Source organism: Lampetra fluviatilis, chromosome 53 (assembly GCF_964198595.1).
Source record: "Lampetra fluviatilis chromosome 53, kcLamFluv1.1, whole genome shotgun sequence".
Lineage (NCBI taxonomy): Eukaryota > Metazoa > Chordata > Hyperoartia > Petromyzontiformes > Petromyzontidae > Lampetra > Lampetra fluviatilis.
The window spans coordinates 7,331,775-7,355,311 of NC_136327.1; the positions used below are offsets into that span (position 1 = coordinate 7,331,775).

A 23,537-nucleotide genomic window follows, 5' to 3' on the forward strand; every position below is an offset into this window, starting at 1 on the left:
GCAGGGAGCTGCCGCATTGGAGCACAGGTGGTGCATTGGCCGGTCAACCCAGCACCTGGGTGTGTCCAGTGACATTCTACCGGAGCGAACCTCCGATGTTTCACGTGGCCTTACGGCGCACCTAGCCTGGCACAGCCGCCTTTGCCACGTCGCGTCGGCCCGCCGTAGCTGCCGTTGCCGCCGTTGCGAGAGCGGTGCGTTTCCTCGGCGTGCGCGTCGTCGCTGCAGGAGCGCAAGCGGGCGCTGGAGGCGGAGCGGCTGGCGCGCGTGGAGGAGCTGCTGCTGAAGCGGCGGGAGCAGCAAGCGCGCATCGAGCAGCAGCGGCAGGAGAAGGAGCGGGCGCGCGAGGACGCGGCGAGAGAGAGAGCCAGGTGGGTGCGGCGATGTCACCACGCTCCGCGGAGGATCGACAGAGGCTCGGGGGACCCGCGCGTCGGCTCACTCGCCCAGATATCCACTCGACGAACCCACTCGCCCATTCATTCGCCCACTCGTACGTTCGCTCATTCACCTGTACGTGTTTTGGCTCATTCGCTCTCTCACACACTCAACCACTGAGATGCCCACCCAACTCGGCAGCCATCGACTCGCTCACACGGCAATCGATTTGCTCGCCGACTGGCTCGCCGACTGACTCGCGCAGAAACCCACGATCTCGGCAGGCCACGGAGTAACAGGAGACCACCATTGGAGCCTCCTTTGCCAGTAGCAAAATATGATAATTGGTTTCTTACCCTTTTATCTGGTAACAAAACTGACACCTTTTTTTAACAAGGAGTCATGTTTGCATTGACCACAATACCCGCGGTCGGAATTCAAACAAAAAACACAACTCTGATCATGTATGCACTGTCCTTGAAATTGATTGGTCCACACCCGAGACAGCTTTTCTTAGAGCCTAGTCTCACAAGGTGTTGGACCAGATGACGCCAAAAGGCGCACAACTCCAAAGACAATGCACCATCAGAGTATGAGAGCTCGGGGTAAGCATTTACACCATTCCGACCGCAGGTATTGTGGTCAATGCAAACATGACTCCTTGTAAGAAAAGGTGTCAGTTTTGTAGCCAGATTAAAGGTTGAAAAAGCAATTATCATAACAGGAGACCGTGAATGTGATTGACGTGCCCCGTTGGAGGCTGCCGCTGTCCCCGCGTTGCTCTGCAAGTGACCGCGACGCGCACGCGTACGTCCGCAGGGATCGCGAGGAGAGGCTAGCAGCTCTCAACGCTGCACAGCAGGAGGCCATGGAGGAGCTGCAGAAGAAGATCCAGCTGAAGGTATTTTTTTCGAATCCCAGTTTCGCGAAACGGTCAACCAAATTGTAATAGCATCTTCAATTGGCTCGATTTGGCATGAGACATCATCACCGTCGCGCCCCTGCTGCAGGAGCGAGTGAGCGCGCTCGTGATCTTTTGCCGACTTTTCCACCCCCCCCCGTGTCCACCCCCAGCACGACGAGAGCGTGCGGCGCCACATGGAGCAGATGGAGCAGCGCAAGGAGAAGGCGGCGGAGCTGAGCAGCGGGCGGCACGCCGCCGTCGACGTCCCGCCCAAGCTGACGCCCTACGAGCGCAAGAAGCAGTGCACGCTGTGCAGCGTCTGGGTCAGTGTGCGACGCTCGTCCACCCCGTGTCTCACCGCACGGTCCGCCAGCCTTGTGCGTGCGGCGACCAAGTTTAAGAGAAGGGGGCACGCAAATTCTCAGGGAGGCCACGACACGGTCGGTGCCAAGCGAGCGATGGACAAATGTGAAATGCTGAACGGAATGACGGGGGGGCAGAGCTGTCGGCTATGGGGGCTCAGCCCCCTACAGCCGCTCCCATGCTGCACGGCTTCCACCCTCTACCCCCCTCTCGCTCGCCCCACCAACCTCACCCCCCACCCGTTTCTCACCTTACCAACCTCACCCCCCCTTGCGTGCGTCTCTCACCCCACCAACCCCGCCCCCCCGCGTCTCTCACCCCACCAACCTCACCCTCCACCATTTCTCACCCCACCAACCTCACCAGCCCGTCTCTCACCCCACCAACCCCCCCCCCCTACCGTTTCTCACCCCACCAACCCCCCCGCTGTCTCACCCCACCAACCTCACCCCCTCCCCCGCGTCTCTCACCCCCCCCACCCGATTCTCACCCCACCAATCCCCCCCCCCGCCGCGTCTCTCACCCCACCAACCTCACCCCCACCATCTCTCACCCCACCAACCCCCCCCCCCTCTTACCGCACCAACCTCACCAGCCCGTCTCTCACCCCACAAACCTCTCCGCGTGTCCTGCCCCGTGTGCGGTGTCCGGTGAGGTCTGTGGCACCGCCCGCCGTGCCGCGGCTGGACCGCGCCACGTGTGCGGAGAGGGACGCCAGCGACCGCTGTGGGTTTTTTATGGAGGTCGGTGAATGAGAGTGTGCGACCCCTGGCTTGTAGTGGTTCGGATTGGGGTGGGGGGGCTGGGGATTGTTGATGAACCTGACCATAGTCCACTCCCTTCGAGGTCTCTTCACTTTCACGGGACTCTCAAAGTGATCACGGCTCACTGCCGGAGAGATCTATTGAAGCGGTTTACATTTGGTCTCGGTGAGCGACCCACTCGTCAATGCGACCAAAGTTCACCCTCATAGAAGTCTGTCCGTTAAGGCGACCGTCAGTTTCATTGATGTGATGTTAATGCCTAATTGTGTGTGTGTGTAAACGCGTACGCGCGTGCGCATGCTTTGTTTATGTTTTGTTGATTGTGTTTGCGTGCGCGCTCCGTGTTAACGCGCGCACGTGCACGTATACTCATGTATTTGCGTGTGCACGGTGCGTGTGTCCGTTGTGCCGCCCCCCCCCCCCACCACTTAGATTTTGTCGGAGGTGTACCTGTACAGCCACATCCGGGGTAAACGGCACGCGCAGGCCGTGCGCGAGCACAGCAGCATCACGGGCCGCGAGCTCTCCGACGAGGAAGTGGTGAGCATGCGCGTGTGTGCGCGTGTGTCCGTGCCACCCTTCACCGCCCTCATCTCCTCTCTCTCACAGCCACGTGGGAGGAAGGCTGCACGATTCACGGTGCAAGATAGCCAGAACCACCGGATTCCCACGGTAGCCTTTACCGGGCCAAGCCAGCACTGCCCGGGCCGCTCGGCGTATGGCTAACTTTTTTTAGTGAGCCAAACAAAGACAAAAATCCCCCGTGTAGCCTTTAAAGGATGGTTGGGGCAAGTGCTGTCAGCGAGCATCTGTGAAGGCCGGCACGGCACACGGCGGGGGTGGGTGGCCAGCACCACCCCAAGCCGCCTTTGTCGCCCCAGTGACGATGTTTACGCACCGAGCGACACCCACGCAGAAATTGAGTCGCTTCTCATGTGGTTCTCAAGTGTTCACACTGTATTACACTGTGAACCTCGTGTTCTGGGTGGGGGGGGGTTCCCGGCCGACAAAGCACATGGGTGGTGGGTTTTGGTGGGTTGTCACACGGAGGCGACTGTCTCTCGCCATGAGAATGTGGAATTTCAACCACTGGCTTTAGGGCCACCAACGGAGATGAGCACTGCTAGAGTTGCATTGCAGTTGTTATTGGCGCCAGGAAACTTCAGACGTTCCGTCGGGAACTCGGGCAGCCGAAGAGTTCGCCGCCGGCTTGGGTAGATAGCTTCACAGAACTTCTTCCGAGGTCACTTCAGTAAGACCTCTTTATCCACCCTCGGGGTACACCTTTTTTATATTCCCTACTTAACCTTAAGCAAGGAGATGCTTTTGTCTTGAAGATGCTTCACAAAATCTCAGCACCCCTGTGAGCACCCGGGAGATGCACAGTCGGCGCAGACTGCCAGCGATGATTCTCGGGTGAGAATCTTTGAAGCTGACAAAAGGGAATGGAGCAACGGGTGGACACAGCGCACAAAGACGCAGGGAGAGATGCAAGCTCGGGGCCTAGTAATGAGAGCCAAAAACAAGAGACGTCATATACTCTTTGGTTCTTTCGGTAAAGTCCCGTAGGTATAGAATAAAATAAATCACGACGTTTCGGGCGCAACACGAGCGTCCATCACGTCGTGATTTATTTTATTTTCTACCCACGTGACTTTCCCAAAAGAACCAAAGAGTATGGATTTGTGCAGTCACGAAAGCTTCGCATCAAGATTAGACGTCGTATTGACGACGAGCGAAAGCCGTGGCTTGTAAGGGAAGACGGCCGACGGGACGGAGCGGCAGCAAAAGGAGAGAACGGCATCCCAAGAGGGCGACCCCCGTGGAGAAGGAGGAGGAGGCGGAGGCCGTGCAGCGATGAGGCGAGCGCATCTTCCTGTGCAGGAGTGAGATGGGCGGTGGCGCCACCGCACCGTGAGGAATTCTATTATTTTTATCGCAAACAGTCGTCCCGGGTTGCGAAAGGACCCGACTCGCGGAAATCCGACCTCACGGAAATGCTCCCCACAAATCGTGTTCAGAAAATTCGATGCGCGGAAATGTTTGCGTTAGTTTACGTGAGCGCCAGGTAGTGCAGCTGCGGCGAGGTTGCGGATGAACAGCGTGGAAAGAGGGGGTGAGGCGGGGCAGCCTTATGCCTCACTTGAGCTTCACGAGGATTAAGGCAAAATGGAATTCACCTTGATTTTGGGGGGGAAAATTTGGGATTGTTCTCGGTAAACCCGGGAACTGTCCGTATTTTACTTTACCAGGTAAGGCTTCGCCGACTTGTATCGCTCTTCGTCAGAAGCGACCTGCCCACCGCAAATGAGAGCTCAACAAAGCGGCCTGTCGCGTTGGAAATGTATAACAGCCAAATACTCGAAACGCCTGTTGCTTCTGAATGGCGACAGGGCGTGGGGAGGCTCTCGCCCAGCAGTGGATAGACGATGCTTGCTGCTGATGATGATGATGAAAAGCAGCGACGACGCAGCGGGAGAGCAATGGGAGATTACAGGACGCACAGAAACACGGCAACTCGGCCCAAACTCCCACCCCCCTCCCCCCATTTGTCTTCCTTCCCTCCCTCCCCACCGCCCCCCACCGCCCCAATGGCCCCCCACCCCCCACCGCCACACGGATTGGCCACCGGTGGCAGAATAATGAAGCAGAAAATGCGGCCTCAATGGGGCTTTGTTAGTGCTGTCATGTATGGCTGCAGTGTAATTGACAGACGGGGTGGGCTCCGCGTGGCTCGCGGACAGCACGCACCATGCCTTCGCCTGCACTTGGACGCCCGCGCGTGTGTGTGTGTGTGTTTGCGCATGCCTGCGTGTGTGTGTGTGTGTTTGCGTGTGTTTGCGCGTGCCCGCGCGTGTGTGTGTGTGTTTGGTTGTGTCTGTAGGGAGCGGTAGTGTCGCGGTTAGCGCGCTGGGCTACGAACCCGGCGACCCGAGTTCGATTCTCGCTCACGGCCAACACCGGTGACGATTATTTGAACCTGTCTCTGGGCCTCCCCTAGGTCGACTCAGCCTCAAATGAGTACCTGCTGCGGTGTGTAAAATATCGCCACTAGGGAGACAAAGGCGGCCGGGTGTAGTGTTGACCACCCACCCCCTCGTGTGCCGTTCCAGCCCTCATAGGTGTTCGTTAACAGCACTTGCCCCAACAGTCTGTGTTGGCTATACGGGGGATCTTTGTCTTTTTGAGTGAGTGAGTGTGAGTGAACGTGAGTGTGTATGCACGCGAGTGAAGATGTGTGTATGTGCTTGTACATGCCCGAGTGTGGATTGTGATTGTGTGTGTGTGTGCGTGCGAGTGCATCTGCGAGTGAATACGTGTGCCTGTCATGTGTGCGAGGGATGGTTTTTGTGCGCGCGGGTGCGTGAACGTGCAAGCGAGCGCGTGTAACGAGATGACTGTGAGTTGAGCACCACTCCCCGGTCACCGGCAATGAGATGCGGATAACGGAATTGAATGATCTCTTCCTGTGTGCATATAAACACAGATGATAGGTAGAACTGATCGGCAGATAGCCAAAACTCAGTGGATATAAAAAAAACGTTTAAAAATGAACAATTTTATTTTCCGAGAGACGCAACATCGCATCTGCGACTGCGATGACACGTGCGCACACGTAACCGTGTCCCCACCCCTCGCAGGAGCACCTGTCGCTGCGTAGGTACGTGGTGGAGGCGGCGTTGGACGCTCCCGACCCGGCCTGCCCGTCCGCCGAGAGGGTGCGCGACGAGGAGGAGAGGCTCAAGGCGAAGAAGAGGGCGAAGAAGTTGCGAGCGCGCATGAACAGCCGGTGGGTGAACGGGGGTGGTGGGTGAGTGACTGAGCGTGGGTGGGTGGGTGAGTGAGCATGGTGGTGAGTGATTGGGTGAATGAGCATTGGTGATTGAGTGAGTGAGTGTGGGTGAGTGAGTGAGTGAGTGTGGGTGAGTGAGTGAGTGAGCATGGTGGTGAGTGATTGGGTGAATGAGCATTGGTGATTGAGTGAGGGAGTGTGGGTGAGTGAGTGAGTGTGGGTGAGTGAGTGAGTGAGCATGGTGGTGAGTGATTGGGTGAATGAGCATTGGTGGGTGAGTGAGTGAGTGTGGGTGAGTGAGTGTGGGTGAGTGAGTGAGCATGGTGGTGAGTGATTGGGTGAATGAGTATTGGTGATTGAGTGAGTGTGGGTGAGTAAGTGTGGGTGAATGAGTGAGCATGGTGGTGAGTGATTGGGTGAAAGAGCATTGGTGGGTGAGTGAGCAGAGTGGGGAGTTAGTGACTGTGGGTGAGTGAGTGAGCTGAGTAATGAGTGACTGAGCAGGGAGTTGGTGAGCGAGCAGGTTGGTGAATTAGCACACAAAGCGGTGAGTGGGCTGGGTGGTGAGTCGGTGAGCGAGCAGAGGATCTGAGTGAGCTAGTGAGCAGAGTAAGGGAGTCACTGTTGAGTTGCTCTTGCATTAAAGTGCCATATAAATGCAAAGATTATAATTCATATTTTTACAATTCTTTCCTGCGAACCTGCGATCCGAACTCCCAAGTTGCTTGCGCATATTCAAAGGAACCAGAACCTTCGACCATTTATATTCTGCTACGGAATGGAATAGGAACGTCGGTCGGAATAAGAACGTTGGTTGGAACAGGAATGTCGTATATTGGAATAGGAACGTCATCTGTTGGAATAGGAATGCCGTCTGCTGGAATAGGAACGTCGATTGTAATAGGAATGTCGTCGATTGGAATAGGAACGTCTATTCTGGCCCGGCGGTGCCCTTAAACGTTAACACAGGACAGACAAATGCGGCCGGTCGTGGCGAGGAGCACGTCGCCAGCCGCCGCCGTTGTTGTTTTCATGGGTGTTGTGGTGCGTGCGTCGTGTTGATTTGCGCCCCGTGGCCGCTGATTTATCTTCCGTTGCGCGTCGTTTATCTCCCCGTCGTTGTGACGCCACGGACCGCGAGCGCGCTCGCTTTCACCTCGCGGGGAGGGCAGGCGGCGGGCGCGTCCCCCGCTTAATCACACGGTTCGCGCCGCGAGAGAGACTTTACCGCCCGTCAGCGAGCAACGAAAACGGCGTGTCAAAACAACAGGACGTGAAAAACACTCGACACAGACGCAAATTACACGGACAAAACCAGCACCGCAATTGCTAATTTCTAATTCTGGAGGCGCAGCCTCCTTTAAATGTTCCTCATTGGTATCGTGCCGAACCCGAAGGGCGCTGCCGCGGCGGTGTGAAGGTCGCGGCGCACTGGACATGCATCGCAGAGGTCAACCGGTTCAATTGGGTTCACTCTCCTCCCCAACCCCCGACCCTCTGTCCACCCAGCAACGTGATTTGTTCACTGCAAGTTGTCGATCGGCATGTCGTTTGTGGTGGGGTGCAGTCTGGGTACTTTCATCCTGTGTGGAAGAGTAGGCCAACATACCCTGTCTAGAGGGGCTTTGCAGCAGAGGCCCTTCCAGCAGCAGCAGCGGGGCGAGTCGATGAACCACTGCGGTGTTCACTGCACCGTCTTATTTTGTGAAATCTTATTCTTGGTTCATCTTCTTGGTTCTTTCGGTAAAGTCACGTAGAAGGGAAGTAATAAAATAATAAAAATAAAACATAATAAAACAATTAGTGAGAATTGTTTTATTATGTTTTATTTTTATTTTTATTATTTTATTACTTCCCTTCTACGTGACTTTACCGAAAGAACCAAGAAGATGAATCCCTGCAGTCACGAAAGCTTTAAATCGAAAATTATTCTTGGTTCTTACGGTAAAGTCACGTAAGAAGGGAAATAATAAAATAATATAAATTTAAAATCCACACCTGATGATGATTGCTTGTGTTGCAGTCGAAACGTCGTGAGAATTTGTATTGTTTTATATTAATATTATTTTATTATTTCCCTTCTACGTGACTTTACCGAAAGAACCAAGAATATGAATCCCTGCACTCACGAAAGCTTTAAATCAAAATTGTGAAATCTTGTGAAGCCATCGGTGGCCACGCTGCGGGCGTCAGCTCCCTCGACATTTGGAGAACCCGGTTTGATCACCGGCGGCTGCCTGGCGTTTACTCCGCAGCTTCTAAACGCTCTCAGCTCAGCCCTTTGACCCTCTGAGCCACCCCGGGCTCACCTAATCAATTAGGGTTTGAATGTTTTTTCCAATTATGAGTTGAGAGCACGAACCAATGAATGAATGCCTCATCTCTTGTCTGTCAGTGAGAGGGGGTCACGACAACTCTCATAAATTTCGATTTAAAGCTTTCGTGACTGCAGGGATTCATCTTCTTGGTTCTTTCGGTAAAGTCACGTAGAATGGAAATAATAAAATAATAAAAATAAAACATAATAAAATTATTCTCACGACGTTTCGGCCACAACGCAAGCAGCCGTCCTCAGGTGAAGAACAGGTCTGTCGGGGAGACAGCGTCTGCTTGCGTTGTGGCCGAAACGTCGTGAGAATTATTTTATAATGTTTTATTTTTATTATTTTATTATTTCCATTCTACGTGACTTTACCGAAAGAACCAAGAAGATGAACTCTCATCAAGATGACCCATGGAATACGCACGCAACTTTACTCTAAAGATGCCACATCGATCACAGGGTTTCCCCGTACGTGGGAGAACGAAAAAACAGCGCTAAAAGGATTCACAAAAAAGCACCATCTCGATTGAAGTGCCCGCCAACACTTTGCCCCCACCCCCTTCTCTTTCTGATGACGTCATTGCTTGTGACGTCATCTCACGACTTCCCAAGGAAGGTCGAAACGAGTCCCCGAGTCGTTCCTGTTCAAACAGTGCTGCTGGGTAACTTTTGATTGGAAATGTTTACGTTGAGATCATGGACGGGAGGCGGGAGGCGGTGCATTTAGTTTGCTGTTTGGAGCAATGTTATTTTTTGTGCCCATGTTGTAGAGGGAGTTCGCTTACCAATAACGTGGTGGTAAAGCCGCGGTATTTGTTAAGTACGCCAGACTCTGCCGAGGAGAACGGTGAAACCAGCGCAGCGTTTGCACGTTAATACGAACGCCGCTGCTGAGCGTAGCTTTCATGCTGTGTGTGTATGTTGAACTTCTTTCGCACCGTACTTAGCCAACCGTGCTAATCGGAGGTGCTGGCGGGGGAGGACGGGCGACAAACGAAACACAAAAAATATAAAGAACTGCCGATATGTGTATTGCAAGTTCAGTGCCCTAACCGTTGCAGCGTGGCAGCATCCCTCTGCAAACCAACAGCACCGTAGCTCAGCACCACCGCACGCCAGAGGTCGCAAATGGGTTTTGATTCCTTACCCGTACCCGGCCGCACCAGGGTCGCAAACGGGTACCCGTACCCGGCCGGGTACGGGTAGCCGGGTATCGGGTAGGGTACGGGTATCGGGTACCCGGTTGCGACCTCTGCCGCACGCACGTGGCCTGTAGTCCAGCGATGCGGAGGTCAGGATTGGTGGATCACGTTCACGACGTATTTTGAATGGGAACGCAGCAGAGGTGACGATGTTGCGGCCGGCGGTGGTGGGACGAGTTTGCCAACCCGCATTCCCCCCCCCCACCCCCTTCGACACACACGGCCTGACTGACATTTTAAGTTTCGGACCAGGCCATTGTGAATCCACAGCGCGTTTTATCCCCCCTCTTTCTCTCCGCGCACTCGCCACAACGGTGGAGAAAATAAAAAAAGAAATGAATCGCACGCGCACGTGAGCACGCTTTGAACGATTATCAATACACTCGGTGCGCGTGTGCATGCGTGTACGCGCGCACGCGTCTATACGCGCGCGTTCAATGGGGCCCTGCGAGTGTTATTTAATTGTTTTTCGTTTTTTAACAAGCGCGGAGCGGCTTGTGCTCAAGAGGGTTTTTAAATGCGTGAAATCAAGGAGGCTAATTGTATGTTTGTGGGTGCTTTTGTTTGCTGACGAGAGCTGCTGCCACTGCCGCCGCCGCCGGGTTAGGGTGTGGGTGGAGAGAGAGAGAGTTTGGGGGAGCTCCAGGCGGTGGTGAGGGGGTGGGGAGTCGCTCACAATCGCAGAGCTGGGGGTGGGGTGGAGGGCGCATTCGTAGCTCCGTGGAGCTCCGTGGAGTGAGGAGCTCTGTGAAGGGGGGAGATCTGTGAAGGGGGGAGATCCGTGGAGGGGGGAGCTCCGTGGAGGGGGGAGCTGTGTGGAGGGGGGGAGCTCCGTGGAGGGAGGCGCTCTGTGGAGGGGGGGAGCTCCGTGGAGGGGGGAGCTGTGTGGAGGGGAGCTCCGTGAAGGGGGGAGCTCTGTGGAGGGGGGAGCTCCGCGGAGGGGGGGAGCTCCGCGGAGGGGGGAGCTCCGTGGAGGGGAGCTCCGTGAAGGGGGGAGCTCCGTGGAGGGGGGAGCTCCGCGGAGGGGGGAGCTCCGTGGAGGGGGGAGCTCCGTGGAGGGGAGCTCCGTGAAGGGGGGAGCTCCGTGGAGGGGGGAGCTCCGCGGAGGGGGGAGCTCCGCGGAGGGGGGAGCTCCGCGGAGTGGAGCTCCGTGGAGTGGAGCTCCGTGGAGGGGGGAGCTCAGTGGAGGGGAGCTCTGTGGAGCTCCGTGGAGGGTGGAGCTCCTGGAGCTCCGTGGAGGGGAGCTTCGCGTCCACAGCGAGCAGGCCGGCTCGTCGCGCCCTTCCCCACCGCTAGCCCGGCCGGGACTCAGCTGCTGCACTCCACAGATGCGGAGGTCCTCTTACCCCGCGTGGCTCCCCCCCCTCCCCCGACTGACCCTCTTTGTCTTCCCAATGTGATGCCTCCTCAACACTTTATTGAGGCATCGCATTGCCCCCCCAGCTTTCCATCGTTCCCCCCCCTCCCCCCAGCTACGATCAGGCCAACCACAACTCCTCCTTAACGCCGCGCCTGTTGTGTTGACACCACAATGCCACCCACAACTTTGAATGATCCCATCCTTCATCTCAAACCGCTATCGTTTTTTGTAGAATTTTATAATTTGGGAAGGCGCCGTGTATGCATTTCGAGAAGGTAAGAAGATAAGTTCGAAGGATGTAGTCTCTTTGTCATCTTTATAAATATATAACTATATTCTTTGGGTCTTTCGGTAAAGTCACGTAGATGGGTTCCAAGAAAATAAAATAAAAAACTACGACGTTTCGATCGCAACACAGGCGGTCGTCTTCGATCGGAACGTCGTAGTTTTTTTGTTATTTTCTTTGAACCTATCTACGTGACTGTACCGACACACCCAAAGAATATGAATTCCTGCAGTCACGAAAGCTTTAGGTCAAGACATATATAACTGTACCCGTGCACCCTGGTGTGGCGGATGCTGCCGTAGCGTAACGGTCGGCGCACTAGGACTGGCAATCTAGAATCCGTCGGTTCAAATCCGTCTCCGCGGCAATTGAAACAAGTTTCCTAATTCCCCCACGTTGCCACCTTTGTTCACCCAGCAGTAATCAATTGCTGCACCGCAGTTAGTCCATCGCTGTAGGTGTTGGGGTAAAGTGTGGGTGGTTTCCACCTCTTCCGGGACTTCTGGTCAGGATAGAAGAGGAGACCAAAATACACCTCCGAGGGACTGCCTAGCACTCCCTCTCGTGGTAGGGCCCCTTACGCCAGCAGTAGCGCGGGCAAGCGATTTGCAGGGCACCCTCCGTGCACCTCTTCGACAGCGCACGTGACGTTATCGCTGCCCGCGTGTAACGCGCGCCCAGTTCGTACGGACGCAACCGTCGATCGACGCCGCTAACTACGCGAGGCGAGCTTCTCAGGCAGGCCAACGTGCAAGTGAATTGATTGGGACGGTTCGAATGACGAACATTATTTTCTATTTTCTTCGAAGCGGTTTCATTGCCGAGACGACGTGAAAAGAGTTGACGCTAGAAATGTCCACGCGTGCGACTTAAAAAAGGAAAAAAAAATGTCAACGTCAGAATGCACTTTGCTACGAAAAAAAAGTTTGCGGTATCTGTGAATGAAGAGAAAGAGGTCATCGTCGTCAAGGGAATCTCGGAGCGAGAGCCGACAAAACCGCGAGCTTCAGGTGTCGGCGTGTTACGTGAAAATTGTAAAGCAATTCTGCAAACATGCAAAGGCGCTTGAATGTTTTGGCCGTGGTTAAAGAGCTCACAAGCATTTACTTTGGTCCGGCGTGAAAGCAGACGCTGCCTTCCTCGAGTCATCGCAAGCGTTTAATCCATGGCACGCGTCGCAAGCGTTTAATCCATTGCGCGTGTTGCATATCCATCCAAATGCACATTGGGCAGCCCACACATTTACGCAGTTTACAGTTTACTTGTTCTCACAAGTAGCAAAAAATAAAAAGAGGCAGAGTTGGAGCCCTGCAATTGCCTGCCCACGCCGCTGCTGCTGGAAAGGCTTCCACTCGAGGAAGCTTTGAATGGCCCCCTCGCCACGGGAAATGTGGGCCCACTCTTCCATGCTCGCCAGATGTCTCGGAATAGTTTGGCAGTGCGCACAATTTAATTTTTACCCCTCCACACGCGGCCTGCAGATGGACTTCACTTTGGTGGCAGCGGCGGGGAGGGGATTTTAAGGAACTTGCCTCATTTCAGCTGCCGCGTCGAGATTTTAAACTAAAACCATTTTTTTATTTTACGAGGTAAGGCCCACTGAGCTATATAGCTCTTTTTCAGAAGTGATCTGGCCACAAATGATAGCTCAATGAAGTGGCCTATCATCGTGTAGAAATGTATAACAGCCAATACCCGAAATGCGTGATGTCGATTCTAAATCTGGAGAGAAAAACCGGAGGATCCGGATGAAAATCCACACGACCACGGGGAGAGAGACACATGCAAACTCCAAATATACAGCAGGCGTCAGGGTCGGGATCAAACCCACGACCTCCTGTAGACCAGGCGAGGGAGTTGACATCTCAAGACCGTGGGCACCCACGGTGGTGATTTTGAACCGGCGAACTCTGGATTGCAGGTCTGATGGATTTTTACACGGCGACATCCGTTTATTTACGGGTCTTTACTGGCTACACGCTTGACACCGGCATCCGTGGCGGTGGCGGAGGCTTGGCAGCATCGTCTTCGTAAGCCAAAGAGGCGAGGAGGGCTCGGCCAGACCGCTGTGCGAGCAACAAAATAAGCAGGGCTGCGCCCCTTGTTAGTTTCTCAACAGCAACACAAAAACTTTGCTTTTTTATTAAACTTTAGATACATGAATGACGTACAGGAGGGGGTGGACAAAATCGTTTCTCGAAAGCGCCCCCCCTTCCTCCACCCAGCCCCCCCCTCCTCCTCACCCAGCCCCTCCCCTTCCTCCACCCAGCCCCCCTCCCCTTCCTCACCCAGCCCCCCCCTTCTCACCCAGCCCCCCCCCCTTCCTCACCCAGCCCCCCCCTTCCTCACCCAGCCCCTCTCCTTCCTCACCCAGCCCCTCCTTCCTCACCCAGCCCCCTCACCCAGCCCCCCCTTCCTCACCCAGCCTGCCCCCCTTCTTCACCCAGCCCCTCCCTTCCTCACCCAGCCCCCCCTTCCTCACCCAGCCTGCCCCCCTTCTTCACCCAGCCCCTCCCTTCCTCACCCAGCCCCTCCCTTCCTCACCCAGCCCCTCCCCTTCCTCACCCAGCCCCCCCTTCCTCACCCAGCCCCCCCCCCTCCTCACCCAGCCCCCCCCCCTTCTTCACCCAGCCCCCCCCTTCTCACCCAGCCCCCCCTTCCTCACCCAGCCCCCTTCTTCTTCACCCAGCCCCTCCCTCCCTCACCCAGCCCCCCCCTCCCTCACCCAGCCCCCCCTTCCTCACCCAGCCCCCCCCACTTCTCACCCAGCCCCCCCCCTTCATCACCCACCCCACCCCCCTTCTTCACCCAGCCCCTCCCTCACCCAGCCCCTCTCCTTCCTCACCCAGCCCCTCTCCTTCCTCACCCAGCCCCCCCCTCCTCACCCAGCCCCCCCCCTCCTCACCCAGCCCCTACCTCCCTCACCCAGCCCCCTCCTTCCTCACCCAGCCCTCCCTTCCTCACCCAGCCCCCCCCCTCCTCACCCAGCCCCCCACTCCTCACCCAGCCCCTCCTTCCTCACCCAGCCCTCCCTTCCTCACCCAGCCCCCCCTTCCTCACCCAGCCCCCCCCCCCTCACCCAGCCCCCCCCCATTCTTCACCCAGCACCGCCCGCCGTGCTCTCAACACAAATTAAAAATGTCCGTCCATTAGGGTGGTGTCCGTTTTCACGGTTGGCGATCGTTTGCGCAAATTTTCTCGCCGTTTACCGGATTTCTTTTTTTTTTGGGGCGGTGGGGTCGAATCTGTCGGGGAGTGGGGGGGGGGATATTTTACGGGGCGATGAATGAATTTCCGAATTGATGTTGTTTTTATGTGGAGGGCGTGGAGGGGGGGGGTGATGGGAATTAGTAATTTGTAAATAAGTGTGTATGTTTACCACAAGTACCTGTGTGTGTGGTTATTGAAGACTTGACTCCTTGCAATGGGCATCTATTTTGTGTTTTAACATCTTAACACCACCTGTTTTATTGCCAGGCAGGATAAAAACCTATTCTTGTTTTTCATACTTTGATACTGGCCAAAAGGGTCCCATGATAACTTGTTAATTAGTTGTTTTTACGATTCCTATTTTTTCGTACATTTTTAGCATTGAGACCAAAAAAGGTGAGAAGCCTTCTTGTTTTCATTCTTCAAAAATAAATTGGGGAGAGGGGGGGGTGCGGAATCAACATTGAACTGCCCGCTAACGCTACACGTGCACCTGTGATGCTCGCAAAGTCCATTGCAAATAGGCAGCAAAGTAAGAGTGGGTTTGTTCACCGATCTCTGTTGCATTCCAGTGTGATTTCCCTCTCATGCTCGGCGTTTTCTCGGTGGGCTTTCATTCACACCTCTCACATCTCGTGCCGCAGGACCCTCCTGAGAATTGGTCTCGAGACTCAATTGAGGCTTTTTCCTCTGCGTAAAAAAAAAAACATCGCTCCGGCCGCAACACCACTGCTCGTGCGCTCCCTCGTGCGTGCCGTGACGGCCTTCGTAGGTGCCTCGTGAGCAGCACTCGCCCCACACGTCTGTTGAGGCTACACGGGGGATCTTTGACGTCTGTGTGCGCGAGTGCACGCTCGCACTCCTCTGTGATTAAACACGTGCGACGGCACACGCCCCCCCCCCGCCCCCACCAGTGTGTGTGCGTGAAGTGGGCGAACGCGCGCAAAAGACAAAGGTGCCCCATTATGGCCTTTTAACGGACTGTTAGGGCAAGTGCTGTTCGCGAGCGCCTATGAAGGCCGGCGCAACGGCCCACTAGGTGGGTGGGTGGACAGCACCATGCCCGGCGAACGCACGCACAGACACACGCACACACACACACGCGCGTGTTGTCGCGTCTGCCGCGCATACACGGGCGCGCGCGCACCGTAATCTTGCGCAATTGGCCAAACCTCAACCGAAAACTTCAATCATTTTGACGCTAAGATGGGCGATTGCGCATTTTGGCATCATCGCCGCTCGAGCTGGCGAAGTACGGCGGCGGAGGGCTCGATTATTTATTTCCGTACGGATTATTAGCCCTGCGGTTTTGCAGCCAAGAAACTGACCCCTCCCCCCCACCGTTCTGAGCGCCAGTTTCGTCGCATCACGATCCGCAGCACGCGACCCTCGGCCGTCATCTCAGAATTCGCTGCATTGTTCACGGACTATTATTTTTGTTTGAAATGGCAATTAAACGGACGCTGCCACAGTGGTTGGAGGCAGCGCTCCGGCGCGTTGAACTTGCACCCCCAGAGGTCGCCGGTTCGCCCCCGATCTCCTGGCGCGGCGGTTGAAATGGTTCGTCAGATCGTGTGTTGTGGTTGGTGGTGGCGGCGGCGGCGGCGGTGTAAAGCATCGGCACCGTGTCAACTCTTCTAAGATGTCTAACCAAGACGTGGAAGAGGAGGCCAACATACCCTGTAGCGGAGGGCCCTCTGTCAGCAGTGGCGCGAGCGAGACACTGCAGGGCTGCGCCTTTCCCTCGTAAACAATGAAAACAAATGAATAGGGGTCGCGTGTGCGGTACCCTCAGACGGGGGTCGCCGCGCCCCGCACGCCTTGGCGGTCGACGCTGGACTTGCCCCGGCGCTGTCCGTCGGGGGCACGGTTGCATAGGGGGGGGCACGATTACGGAAGGGGGGGGCACGGCTGCTTAGGGGCATGTTTGCGAAGGCTCCTTCTGTTGTCACAGCGGCAGCTTATTTGTTTATTTCCGACGCGCTCCCTCTCTCTGGGTCCGCTCGTTACGGGTACCGTAATTGCCGCTCGTATCGTGCCTCGCGGAGCGCGGGGTAATTTCGCATGGAAATTGCCACCAGCCGACGGAACGGGAACGCTCGCCGGTGCAGTTAAAGTGGTGGGGAGGTGAATGAGTGGGGGTTGAGTGGGTGGGTGGGTGGGGGGCGGTGCAGAGGTAAATTATGGACAAGGCCAAACAGCTGTGAAAATACGCTCGGCTCATGAATAGCGTTGAAGGCAGGCAAAGGCGAGGGCGTCTGTCACTCCACGCACAAATGAAAATGTTTTCTTCCGATTAAATTGCACTAAAGATTAATAAGTAATTAAAAACACAGGCGGTTTGTTCCAAACAATGTAATTCGCTTAAAACAAACGATGATTAATCTGTCAACCATTGCGACTTGTAATAGGGCAGGATAATGTTACCCAGAAGCCTTTGTTTGAAATTGACCACACCAGCGTCATCACCGGCCTTGATCAACCCACTGCTGTATAAAAGCCTCCCCACAGCGATCGCCATCTCTCTCCTGGCTCATGATGCAATGATCCACCGAGTACCTGCATGTGATCTTGAATTCAAAACTAAAAAACTATTTTCAATTTTCCTGGTGAAGCCCACTGAGCTATGTAGCTCTTTTTAAGAAGGGACCTGGCCTCAAATGCGAGCTCAACGTAGTGGCTTATCACGTGGATGTTTTTTTGCATTAGCCAAATACTCTATGAACGCACGTTGATTCTAAACGTGGAGGGGAAAAATCCACGCGACCACGGGGAGAGATGGACACCAAATTTCCAAATATCCAGTAGGTTCGAGATCGAACCCACAACCTCCTGTATATCAGGCGAGGCAGTTGACATCTTGCCACCGTGACGCCCTCGAATTCGTCGCTCCATCTCCGCGGGGAGCGTTCCTCATTGGAGTGCCGCCGTGAGTCTCGCCCCAGCGGCCCTCGTCCCGTCTGGCCGTGGCTCGTCCCTATCTCAGTGTTAAGTATTATATTTTGCTGCATTTCCCTTGGCAATGTCCACTCCTGTTGGGTGCACGTGTGTCATAGACGGTCATTGACACGGATTCAAAACCGTTCTCCTCCACGCCGGGTGTGCTGCGATCGAGGACCGCATTTGTCTCATCATCGTGCGCCCGTTAATTGTGAGCGTTCGCCCTCCCACCACCAACACTGCCACCACCCACCACCATCGACACCGCCACCACCACCACCACCCGCTTCCACGTCCCCCTTTCCAGGCCCGCGCTTTTACCACCTCCTCCGCTTCCATCCTCCACCTTTTTTTCTCCTCCTCAATCATCCTAATTACGGGCCACTTTGAGCAGAGGGACAGCCACACGATGCTTCTTATCTCGCGGGGGGTTTGTGCCGCAGCGCCGATTGCGTCGTCGTTTGAAACCAGACGTAACTGTCACCCCCCCAAACAAAAAAACCGACCAACAAGGGAGGGGCGGAGGGAGGGAGGGAGAGAAAAATAATGAAATTGGCTCCATTAAGGGATCTGTGTGAAAGCAGAATGGCGGTGGCGGTAGCAGTAGTGGCGGTTGTGGCTGAGGGGGGGAGGGGGTGATAGCGGTAGGTGAGAGGGCAGACGAGGGAGGGGTGGGGCGGGGGCGGAGGTAGCAGAATAGAGGTTGCGCTTGCGTGGCCCCGAGATCGTTCGGGGCTACTCGGTGGCGGTAAATTATTTTTCGCCGAATGCTGGGGTTATCGATTTAATAATGAAAGCAGTCTCCCCGCTCGGGATCGATCGCCCCGGGGAGGGGGCGACGGGACGGGGAGGGGAGCACGCGTCGTTTGTTTTGGGGGGGTTTTTTCGTAACAGGTTTTGAGTCGTGGCCCCGTTCGCTCCCCCCGTAAATCACCGGCGCTGCCAAACATAATGTAATGTGCAGTTTAAACAAATTGCTTTATTTAAAGGTGCTAGGGATCTTTATTTCTTTTTTTTTACACTTCTTCCCAAGTTGCAAGGCATCCTTGTTTATTCCTTCTGATATATTTTTGTTCTTTATTTTCAGCGGAGGCCTAAAAGCACGGCGGCCACTCGCTCGCTCGTTACGCGATGATAGGTCGGCGCGCTCGACTCGAATCGAGAGGCGAATTTCTGAAGTTGTTTCGCACCGCCCCCGCCCACCACACCGCCCACCTTCTGTCCCCCGTTCGTGCGCACGGGCACGGCGCAGTGAGTCCATCGACAGGTCCCGCGTGGTCGGGGTAAAGCGTGGGGAGGCACTCTCGCCCTCTTACGAGATGTCTCACCGGCTTTGGAGATTAGGCCAAGAGAATTCCCTCTGGAGGGCTTCTCTAGCAGTGGCAGGAGAAAGCAAGAATTGCAGGGTCTGCACCCTTACCTGCCGTGTCAACGTGGGTTGGCCTCACACCCTACCTTGTCGGATGTCGGAAGCTAAGTACGTTTGAGACTCGTTTTTCTCTTTGAACGAATGACCACCGGGGGCTTGTCAGCTGCTGTGTGCGTGGAGTTTGCAGAGCGTCTCCCCTCGTGCGGCGGTGGGTTTTCTCCGGGAGCTCCAGTTTCCTCCCGGCATGAAAGCACTCGCTCATGAAATTACCCCGACCCATCCTAGTTGTGCAGGATCCTCCTTCCTGAGTCTCGGGACTTGCTGGGGGTGATGAGCGCTGCAGCTGCCTCCCGCGACGTTTACCTTAGCTTGACATTTGTATAATCATCATCATCATCGTTACCGTTATTAGCTACACCTTCGTCTCGTCGCCCCCCCCCCCCCTGCCCGAACTCGTGCGACGTCGGAGGGAACGGGAGACGCACAACTGCATCGTCTTAATAACCTGAGTGCGCCTTTAAAAATCTAAGAGCTACGGTGGTGGGAGCGCGGTGTGCCACGCTTAATTTCATTTTCTCGACGTGACCTTGAGTGATGAATGTCGCGGGGTGGGTGGGGGGGGGGGGTTTGGGGGGGTTAGGTGGGGTGGGGTTAAGGAGTTTCCGGGATGGGGGGGAGCGGCAGCAGGAGAGAGCGGGGGCGACGCGCACGTCAGCGTGTGCGGCGGTGCGTGATGCGAGGGTCCCGCGGAGCGTCGCCCGCCCCGCGGTCGGAGCGGGCGACGTTTCAAGGATCTCCGGCGCAAGCCGCCAAGCTCGTCTGCTCAGGTGGCCTCCGATTTGTTTGGGGGTTTTATTTTGTTTGTTTTTGTCGATCAACGGCCAACAATAAGCACACTTTGGATGCAGCTTAAAGAGCATAAATTAATTATGAATCACAATACTTGGTGGCGAAAGGCCTACCTACGTGTTGAATTGGTATTTGACTGTTTTAACGAATCATCCTTTGTGCTTTTCTGAACCCCCATAGCAAACAAATATTGTGTTCAGGTTCTTCCACTGCAGTTCACTCAACTTCAGCCCGGTATATCTTTTCTAATCGTTACAATCTGTTTTGCTTATCACACGTCCTGTCAGTTATGCGATAAAATAGTTACGTAATTAAGCAAACTACGAAAATTATGACAGCGTACAAACCACTGTGCCGTAAATTGCCCCAGATAGAACTTTAGACCATCACTTCACGTCCTTGTTATTCCATATATTGGTAAGAAATCAAATATGAAATAATAATGAGCCGTGATAATCCCAACGAAAGGATATCTTTCAAAGCAGGCGGCACGATCATCGTGAACCTCGCATCGTACGGTGTGTGTCGTAGCATCGGCACGGCACGGCAGCTCTCACGGTTCCCCCACATTCCTCCCCCTTCCGCGGGCGATCCCGCTTGCTCGGCTGCCCTACAGGCACCGTCACACCTGAGCGATCTGTCACGTGTATGTACGTGCGTGTGCGCGCGCGCACGCGCAAGTACGTCTCCCATCGCAGAGACGTCCACGTATAAGCGATTCTAGTTGCATGCAATCAATTGCAAGCAACAGTTCGTTCAGTTCTAGACCCTCGCCTTTAGGCGTCACAACAACGATGGGAAGCGTGTTTGTCCGTACTCCCATCGATGCCATCGTCATCACCATCAATCGCGATCTTTCCACTGGTGGACGAAGGCCCTCTCCGAGCCGTCGCCATCTCTCGCCGTTCTCCCGCGATGCAACAAACCATACGGACACCGTCACTCGAGCTGATTTGATCGCTCCATCTCTCCGACTTTGGTCTTGACCACCGGCGAATCGTCCCTTACGGCGACGCGTCCTGCCCAGGCCCCACTTAATTATCTGAACCGTCAATTTCGAAGATGTCTCTAAACGTGGGCACGTGCTCCGCTTCGGCCTCCTCGAGTCGGGGGCCGCCTGGGACGCGGCGCAGCCAAAGCACCGCAGCACCGACGGCCGCCGCTTGCGCCTTGAGTTGTGGAGGCTTCCTCTCGTCATCCGACCTCTCACCCCAAATCCGTACAAATCCATACAAAGCCAGAGGCATTCGCTCTTGAAAGTGTTTCGTCAATCCCGTGGGAATTATATGAAACTTCCGTCACCTTTCTTGGGAAATATTTTTGCACGGATGCCAGCCTTCTCCCCCGACCACTTGGTCAGCCCTCCTCCCCCCCCACAACCCACCCCTCCCCACGCCTCCCTCCCCCCCACTCCACCACCTGCACCTGCCAGTGAGGATAGACGGGGAGGGGTCAGGGTTCAGGGTCAAGGGTCGCTCGGCCGTCCGTAAACCCCGGGGCCTGCGGCAGACGGGGCGGCTCCGCCCAGCCCAATGCAGCGTTCCCACCACACCACTGCCATTGAGGACCTTCCCTCATTTATCCCACTGGTTGGGCCATCTCTGTGTGAGTGTGGGGGGGGGTGATGGCGCAGTGTTTAGCGTTCTGCGCTACGAACCCGGCCACCCGAGTTAAATTCTCGCTCGCGACCAGTAACGGTGGTGAATGTATAAACCGATCCTGGCCCTTGCCTTTAGGTCGACTCGGCCATAAACAAGTACCTTGTGCAGTGTATAAACATACACAGCACTGGGGAGACAAATGCTGTCGAGCATGGTGCTCGCCACACCACCCCCTCCTGTGCCATGTCGGCCGTCATAGGTCCAAGGGGGAATCTTTGTCATGGGCTTCGTCCACTTTTCATCACCGTTAAATGGCCTGTCCCGCAGTACGACACCTTACTCCATTCGCCGGCGAATTCATTTATTTATGTTTCAATTATTATTGGGTGCAATTGTGAACAACAGTATCAGACTTTAGGACATCTAATCGGCATAATCATCGGTTCACTGCAGCTCAAAGTCTCGGTCCCTACAAGGCGTGTGTTGCAGCTAGGAGATGTCCCGTGTGTGAGCTCGGCAGAACCAGTGATCTCGTGCCGACAATGCGTTCAGGGACGCCGTTTCCATATCCGGACAGCAGCACGAAGGGAGCTTCTGTCCAGGGAGCACATTCTGGCAGCCGAGGTGCATACGTTTAGTAAGTGTTTGTTACCAGACTTAAATCCCGCCCCAACTTTTGAAGGCCCAAATGTCACGTGTTTTTTTTTTCCTTCCCTGTTGTAATCACAGAGATTTGACTGCAAAGTTCAGTTCTCTAGCCCTTCCAGAGCATCGCTCAGGTCATGCGTATTGGGTTAGTTCTACTGTCCGTGTGCATGGCCGAGACACACGCGATGTTAGTCTTGCCTGTGTGTGTACGAGTGTCTTTGTGTACGCTTCTAAGTCTCCCCCCCTGGGTTGTAATCTCTGTGTGTTTGTGTATAGTTGTCTTAGGCGTTTATAGCCGGGCGGTGGTGGTGGCGGTGGTGGTGGTGGCTATCCACATGGCCCATATCCTGTGCTGTGGAGGCGAGGGTTGGTGAATCACACATCATGTTGTGAAACTCCCCTTCCTGTGAGCGGTCGGGGAAAGCCATACCCTGGCTCACCAGGGCATGGCGACCCGTTCCATCTGTTTGGGATAGAGTGTTGCCCCCTCGCGTATGTCAGCTTTCTGCGGGTGCTCCAGTTTCCTCCCGCATGTGTAAACACTCATTAATTGGCAGAAAACAACTTAATATACAGAGGACCACGGAGCTTGGGAAATTGAGTCGAGTGAGTGAATACTGGTACGCATTTCTATTTTTTATGATTATTTAATCTGCCCATCTATTTCGTTATAGGAATATAGCTCGTTATAACTAGTGTCCTATATTAAAGATCCCATACGGAACCGGCCAGGTTCCCAAACGGAAAGGTGAGAGTTCAAATCCTGGTTGGGGGTTCACTCGACCCATCATCCTTCCTCGGTGCCTAAAATCGGTACCACTTTGTGGAGAATTCATCTATGGCTGCCCTACAGACAGACTCGCCCCGAATGGTTACAGTCTGGAAATGAAACACGACATTCTCATGCCTCTTTTGTTCAACCCAATTTCAAGTTTCTCCTCATCCTCACCGACGTGAAACGCATCTCGGACGCGAGCTGCACCACGACACAATGCTTCGTCTGTGCTGCCCCTTATCAGCGACTATCGCTCATCTTCAGTCAAGGCTTTGGGGGGCGATGGGGGCGGTGTGGCGCTGCTGCTTGGAGAAAGGTGGAAGGCGGCGGCGGTGATGGAAGACGGAGGGAGAGGGGCGGCGCGGGGAGATAGTCAAGCACGCAGTGGCAGTGGTGGCGGCGACGGTGGTGATGGCGGTGGTGGTGGCGGCGGCTGTGGCAGTGGTGGAGGTGGTGGTGGCGGCTGTGGCGGTGGTGGTGGCGGTGGTAGCGGTGGTTACGGTGGTGGGTGGCGGTGTTGGTGGTGGCGGTGTTGGTGGTGGGCTTTTCAGGGTGCCCCGGCTAGGATGCCACGCGTATATGTTGGCACTCGCTAAATTACCGCTGTCGTGGTAACCCGAGCGACGGAGTGACGTTTCAGAGTTGGCCGTGTGCCGCGAAACGGAAGGGGGGCGGTGGAGTGGGGGGGTCTGGGATGGGAGGGGAGGGGTGAATTGGCACCGATGTTCACGTTTTCTGTGACTTGCGCGATGAAATCTGCCCGTCTGCGGGA

General features: G+C 55.2%; 1 protein-coding gene across 1 annotated transcript in view; it reads left to right on the forward strand.

The window, feature by feature from the left end:
* The window catches only part of SCAPER (S-phase cyclin A associated protein in the ER), a 228,961-nt gene that overhangs the window by 106,447 nt on the left and 98,977 nt on the right, over nt 1–23,537 (forward strand). Inside the window, 5 exon segments of the mRNA XM_078879101.1 lie at nt 229–371; nt 1,198–1,279; nt 1,453–1,605; nt 2,842–2,949; nt 6,051–6,199. Of these exon segments, the coding sequence (XP_078735227.1) occupies nt 229–371; nt 1,198–1,279; nt 1,453–1,605; nt 2,842–2,949; nt 6,051–6,199 (635 nt within the window).